Genomic DNA, 7274 nt, shown 5'->3' with positions numbered 1-7274 from the left:
GCTTCCTAATACTCCAATTTGGGGTAAAGCTTTAGGCAAAATAAATTGCAATTCTTCCAGTTTGGGAGACCAGACTTTGCAGCAAGTCTTACAACACCGTCATTCTTGGAATCTATAAACTATTGTCCACTGCTAGAACTGATCTTCCGGCCAGATCCACCCACCACTACCATTTGCCTATAGCTCAACTGAAAAATCATGCAAAATACTAGAGAAGTTTGTATCCATTTCGAACTGAGCTTTCAGTGACGTTGCCAAATTCTATCCAGCCCAAGCAGCAGCAAGGTTCTTTCCAAAACTCTAGAAATCCAATATTCAGCCAAACATACAGAACAGACTCAAGTTTCGTACTTTTGGTTTTTGTGGCATGTTTCTTCTTTTGCTACCGTTATAACAGCATATAGTAGTAAAACTAGACGTTTGTATTTTTTATATTCTCTATAGTTCCCTCTACTTATGGGAGGAACAAAAAAATCAGTTAATTTTATTTGAATTTCCAGAAAACCACACCATGCCGGCAGCTCAGGTGTCCTGGGACTAAGCCTGCATTTCAGAGTAAGTTTTCCCCACGTTGCCCACAATACTCACAGCTGATTAAACATACGCTTCATTTCATCCGTGATGTTCAAAGAACAGCTGACCTCATCGTCAGAGAACCTGCCATTGTCTCCATCCTGTTCAGAGAGGTCATCGTCAGACGTGAGCTTGCGTTCTTTCTTCTTGGAAGCCACCTTAATTGGAGAGAAGAGCAGTAACTAGAAGGTTCAACTGAGGTGCTGCGCCATGAGGGGCAGAAATAAAGAAGGAGAGGCATTAGGTTTGAGCGAATATAACTTCATCAGTTCCCAGGCAATTTGGGGATTGCTGGTATTCAAGACAGGAATTGCATCTGTTAATGAGTGGTGAACACAGAGCACAAGGAAGCAGTTCAGAACGGCGAAGAGCAAAGCAAGCTGCAGGCTGCCAGCGCTCTACAGATGTTCATCTGTTCACTGACACCAGTCTATGATCTACCAGAGAACATGCAGAGGTTAGAATGATACAGGGTAAAAGCATAAGCTGGCAGGAGTGCCCAGGCAGCAGGCTTGAGAGCAATGACAGAACTCTCCCTCTCCTGCCACCACCACAGGCTGTTGCTCCCAGCATTGAACCACCATGAAAGAGTAGACGGGAAGCCTTTCTAGATAGCCTTTATTTCAGGGTCATTCCCAGCCCATCAGCAGAGGCAGGCTGCTAGTCTTCAGGTTGACAGAAGAAGGGTTAACTGAACCATGAAAACGCCTGGACGACCTCAAAGAAATGAAGTTCATAGACGTGCAGAGAACTCAAGGGATACCCCTGCAAAGGGCACAGAGGATCACTTCATCTGAGGACTGTGAACATAAAAGATATTCACAGATGGTGCCACAGAGTCACAAACACACAGTCCACTCCCAACCTACTGTAGTTTTTCCTCTACTTGGCATACAAGCCATCCCTTATTGGTATTGTTCTCCGTGCTGATCATTTTAACCACTGCATGCTTGACCAAAAGTGCGCTTTGCAGTTACTTTTGAGGAGAAAGACATAACAATTCTACTCAACGACAAGAAGGAACCACTAGCACGATGCAATGGCTCAACATGCTAGAAGAATAATTGTCTCCAATAAGGAGATTTGAATCTTTTGGGATACAAAAGGAAAAAACCATCAAACATTTAGGCAACTTCACTACAGCCAGAAAGCACAACCAGTAGAGACCACGAGGATTATTTACAGTGTTTTTGTACAGCATTCAGCACACTATATGGCATCACTATACAGAGAAAAGCATCAGACTTATTGAAAGACTGAACAAGACACATTTAGATCAAAGTAGAAGGAAGCTGGGTCAATCACAATTGAAATTGCAGTTACGACAGACCAACTGCATTGGGAGCTACAGGTTTGCTCCACACAGAGCTGTAACTGCTTGCTTTTGGAGCAAATTAAATGACTTTCCTACTAGCACCAAGGAGCCACAATAGCTCAAGGAAAGCAACTGGAGTTTCTAGTCTCACAAAGCAGTCATAGCTCACCACCACAGAAGCGTTATTTCTGGCCACGGAGCTTGGGCCAGAAATAAGAACATTCAGATGACAGTTCCACAAGCTTAAAACCTCTCACTTGTGAAGGGAACAAATGTGAGGAAGCCATTTATACAAACCTAGCCCCTGTAATGCTTTTTTTCCCCTGCATTCATTGTAGACTAGCATCAGACTAACAGCATGTCTTAAAGGTCATCCCGAGACTTCTTTTTTTAAACTCTAAATTTTGCGCTCTTAGTACTACAGCAGCTTCTGCAGAAGAGAGCTACACTTCAAGACTGAGAAAGAAGAAAATACGTCTACATAGAGAAATTTCAAGAAAAGGCAAATGACCTGGACCACACTCCTCAACACTGCTCCCTCTCGTCCCCTCGCTTCTTGTCCTACCCTATGGAAAATTCATGGCCTAATCACCTGGAATATCTTGGAAACGTCTTCAGAGTTGCGCTGCTGCGCTACATCACACAGCTTGGCTGTGATATCGATTCGCCGACAGATGTCCATGTCCACCTTCATGGCCTTTTCTTGAATCTTTGTGTCCAGGTCTGTCATGGGCTGCAGGAAGGACAGTAGTGATTATCTTCTATTATTATACAGTTCAGGAAAGAAGAGATACCCCACAGTATCTCTCTAACCCCAGGGCATACCATTCTTAAACAATATTACATCTTGTTCTCCGGGAAAGGCAGTACACGCACAATCTAAATAGACTAGACAGCTAACAATTAACATTCATATCCGATTCTAATAAAGTTTCAACTCAGTGATTTGCCACCGAAAAACCTATACCCACCCCAAAACAACTGCTAGATGTGGCAACAGTAAACTTTTATGGGACAATAAAGCTTTAAAAATGGAGGAGAAAAACCCTGTTGAGCACGTGCAGAAAAGAATGAAATCTAAAACCTGGTGAATACGCAACACTTTCCCCGCTTTCAGACAGAAAAACTGTGCCTGCAAGGAGAAGTTGCTTTTAAAACAGAATCCAGGCTACTCAGCAACTTCATACATGCCATGAAAACATAAAATTGAGACTGGATCTAAAGAGATCCATGAAAGCTTGTAACACAGAAAATACTCCTCATTGGCATTGACCTGGCTTCCAGCCTAGCAAAAATTCTACATGAAAAAATATTTTGTCTTGCTTCACTCTGGGCAGTAATTATAAACATAAAACTTAAGAGATACTCTCACTCAGACAGTACAGCTGGCTCCTTATGAAGAAACATTGTTCCACAAAAAGCATATTTTCCAGCCTAGACGAGACTTACTCTGTTGGAAAGTACCACTTCAACAGCTAGGCAACGCTTCCACTTTGACCAGAAAAGCCGAAAAACCCTTTGCAGAGCTTTTTCTTAAATACCAAATGCCCTTTCCAAGAAGAAAGCTTTGGGTTTTTTGGGGGGGGGTGTCTTTTTTTTTTTTTTTAAATTATTAGAGAGAGTTCTTCTCCAGCCCCTGTCAACCACCTTTGGACAAGTTAAGAGATCTTTGTTTTCCAAACACACTGAGAAGAAGAAACCTCTGAACACTGACACACTCTGAACACAATCTTATCAACTGCATGGGTACCAGTGATTCTCTTGCAGGAAGGCAAGAGTCCCATGCCAACATTTTGCATTTCTCTGCTCTAAATATTTACACAGTGGGATCCAAAACAAGCATTCTCACTGCTTTCCTTTGGCTCTCTTCTACCTTACAGAGTTTGCAAAGCCCAAAGCACGCTTCCTCTCAAGTCGAGGAGGATGTTTGCATTCACCGATGCCCTTTTTGTACACACTGAGCAACATTTCTTCCTCAGCGAAGTCCTCACAGTGACGCAGCCCTAACAAGTTTCTCCCTTTCACACTGCCTCTAACCAAGCATGCCTATTCTCGATTAGACACCAAAAGAAGAGACAGCTAATTGCCAAATTTCACGTGAACAGATCTAGTGGCCCTGAGAGAATGTATTTGACACCAGGGAGCGGGTTCTGCAAGCTTATATAAAGACAGAAGGAAGCAATTCTACACAAAATTACAGAATAAATAAGCATAATAGGACATATTCATTAGACAATTGGCATCAGCACTACTTCGGTCTTACAGAGAAAGGCACCTTACTTAATGTTCACCTGGCTTATCTTTCTAGATATCTGCATGAGTACATGCTCTCAGTATGCCTAAATGTAAGAAAATTATCCAGTCAGGATAGTCAGTATCAAACGAGACATGAGGAAATTCCTGAGAAAACAAGTTGCTTGTTTGGTTCTTTTTTTTTTAATTTAGGTTGAAGCAGCACTGGAAACAAAGCCAGACACCTGAACCCATGACACTGGGTTAATCTCTTCAGAGCTTTCATAAAGGGAGTTGGGAAACACATACAGCGTGTTCCTTTTTGAACATTACTTTCTTGCGTGACTCGGAGCAAAGCCCCCCTTGTTAGCAGTACATGGTGCTGCACAGTGATGAACCCTTTACCCTAACCTGCGAGTTCTCCAACATTTTTTTCCACAGCTGCAGGTCTGAACACTGGCACTGCCAGCTGTAGAGAAGGGGGAAGGGAGGGAGGAGTCCAGGTTATGGGCTAAGCAGCAAGTTAATGCATCTCTACACAGACCAGACAGGAAGCAGGGGGAAGGGTGATCTGTCTGATGCATTAGATCATAAAGGCAGCCATAATGCTAACTACAAAGCAGCACTCACTAAGACCATAACCTTTTTATGAATGAAGCCGTTTGCATGACACACACATTTCACAAAGGCAGTGGGAGTTGGCCACTCTGCTCTCCGGTGTACTTACATCACTCATCAGACCCTTAAAGACCACAAGTTCTGCTTTCAGTCTCTCAATCTTTTCGTTTAACTCCTCTTGGAGAGCTTCCGCTTCCTGCGCCTCCTGCAAGAGAAAGCACACAAAGAACTAAGAGGTAATAGGCCAACATATGCTTCCTCACTTAACCTGAGCAGGGCTGATAAGGCATGTCACCACCCCCACATTTCGCTTTGTCAGAAACTTCAGCACCTTCCTGCTTCAGCTTCCAAACATTAACACTATTCTCTAGCATACAGCAATGCAGTCAGCTGCTCTAGCTACGAGACAGTTTTTTAATGAAACAAATTCAAATAATGACTAGCATAATAACAGGTGCAGAGAAAACCTACACCTTTCAATACGCACTGTTCAAAAACTTACCTCTCGCAAGGTTTCTACCATAGATTCCAGACTCATTCTTCTTGTCAGTTCCTCTTCCCATCTGAAAGACAAGATTTGCAGGCGAAGTGTTAACTATGGAGAAAATTTATTTTTTTTCTAACCCCAAAATCACAAGGCTTCTGACAGCTGTAGGATGATGACAGTTATTTGAAATGTAAAGCAGATGGTCCCCCTCACTTGTACACCCTCAAACCAGTAACATTAAGTCTGTAAGAGAATAAAAGCTAAATCCACTTTCATTGGGATCACTACTCTTCCTGCTCTCCTATGCAACATTTGGTTGCAAATAAGGTGGGAAATCTTCAGTGGAAAAAAAAAATCAGTTGAAGGTAAGTTATCAGAATCAGGAGTCTTACTATTTATCTGTTCGGTCCAATCAATTCATACGTTTATGTGCCTTCTACATCAAAATCCTCACTAATGTACATGCCTCAGTCATTTCCCAGCACTACAGCTGCAAGCAGAGTACTCAGACGAGCATCCTTGAATGAGTACACTGACTGCTGCTACAGTACTCTAAGCGTAGAAGAACAGGAATTACAGTTACAAACTGTATAATTAAACCTCATACTACAAGCATCATTATGTTTGAGTTCATTATTGGATTAAGTGTAAAAATATCCGGCAGTTCCTCTTTTTAAGCACTGAAACCATTTAAAGAGCAAAAACCAGTATTTGACAATACTCACTTGAAAGCTAAGATTCCTGAAAACGTGACGATACGCTTTCATACGCATGGATATGGTTTGAGGTTGGGGGAGGGGGGGGAGGGAGAGAGTAAAACGTGTGCCACTCTTTTCGAATAGGTAGCAGTGCCACACAAGACTTGTCCAGTCTATAACAACAGGAATTACACCCCTGGAAAAGAAACTTTGGATACCACATGATTAAAAGCAACCCTGTGAACATAATCTCTGAGTACCATCATGATAATTTCTCTTGCCACTTCAACACTTTTTATAGTTTAACTGAAAGTGGCAAACCACAGGCCCAGACAGCTATTACATCAAAGCATTCTTGAAAATGCATGGTTAAATCTGCCAAAACACATCGTTTCATCCTATTTTCAAATCCACAAAGAAAGCTGGTGGTGGCTAGATTGCGGGATATTGCCACTGAGGCAGCTGATTTGATGCATACATAATCACTATGCTACTCGATGCACCTCTGCATTCAAAGTGCAAATTTAATCCCATCTGAAATGGAAGGCAGGGCGGACCATTTCAGCAGGGAAGGACGCAGGCAGGCACAGTGGTATTGCAGTTTGCTGTCTTCAGGCGCGATCAGAGGCACCTGAACGGGTTACATCTTAATGCAGCAGCCGCAGCTCCCACGAGCGCAGTGCCAAGATGACACGCTGGCTACAGCCGCTCTTTCCTGCTATTGTGGTGCAGGAATACCCAACGTAACAGCGTGCGAATTCTCCATTGTACAGCTGAAGTTTGATTTATGCCGGAAGATTTGTTGTGCATCTTTTTTACCAGCAACAATTTACTGCCAAGCAGAGTAAAATATTTAGGCTGAAATTTGCATTTGTCATCAAATGTTTTAGCTCGTATTTCCATATCCTATTTGTTTTCGACTACTAATTACACGTACATTTCTATAAAAATAGTAACTTCGTTTTTCAGATTTTAAAGTCAGGAAGGTGAAATTAATTAAAGCAGTCAATTATATTCGCAATCTGTAAGATGGTCTCCTTCTGTTACAGAAGGAGTGTTGCATGGCTTTAATCATTCCTCCCGGTCTTTCTGCCAGCAGGCTGTCATTTATGGATGAAGTCAAGCAGACATTGCAAAAACTGATATGCTGCTTCTCAAGGTTTTAACTGTTGAAGTGAGGAATACTGGCTGCATTCCGGTTATCCTGTTGTATTATTTGCATCCCTACAGTGCACTGTGCATTCTGCAAAAAAAGGGATGTATTTTTGGAAGACGTATCTGCATATTTTTACTGACTATGCCAAAAGCTAGCAAAAAGGATTAGCATTCCTCCCCAGTAGTTCAGCCATTC

General features: G+C 42.3%; 1 protein-coding gene across 1 annotated transcript in view; it reads right to left on the bottom strand.

The window, feature by feature from the left end:
* Nucleotides 1-5294, bottom strand: part of IFFO2 (intermediate filament family orphan 2) — an 11650-nt gene extending 6356 nt beyond the window's left edge. The window contains exons 1-4 of the mRNA XM_009325252.1: nucleotides 5241-5294; nucleotides 4848-4943; nucleotides 2481-2621; nucleotides 589-731 (exon numbers count right to left, since the gene is read on the bottom strand). Of these exons, the coding sequence (XP_009323527.1) occupies nucleotides 589-731; nucleotides 2481-2621; nucleotides 4848-4943; nucleotides 5241-5276 (416 nt within the window). The 5' untranslated portion in view covers nucleotides 5277-5294. The remainder of the gene's footprint in view (nucleotides 1-588; nucleotides 732-2480; nucleotides 2622-4847; nucleotides 4944-5240) is intronic.
* Between the last annotated feature and the right edge of the window lie 1980 nt (nucleotides 5295-7274).

Source organism: Pygoscelis adeliae, unplaced genomic scaffold (genome assembly GCF_000699105.1).
Source record: "Pygoscelis adeliae isolate BGI_AS28 unplaced genomic scaffold, ASM69910v1 Scaffold36, whole genome shotgun sequence".
Taxonomy (NCBI): domain Eukaryota; kingdom Metazoa; phylum Chordata; class Aves; order Sphenisciformes; family Spheniscidae; genus Pygoscelis; species Pygoscelis adeliae.
Note: the sequence above shows the minus strand (reverse complement) of the source record. Positions and strands in the feature narration are given on the sequence as shown.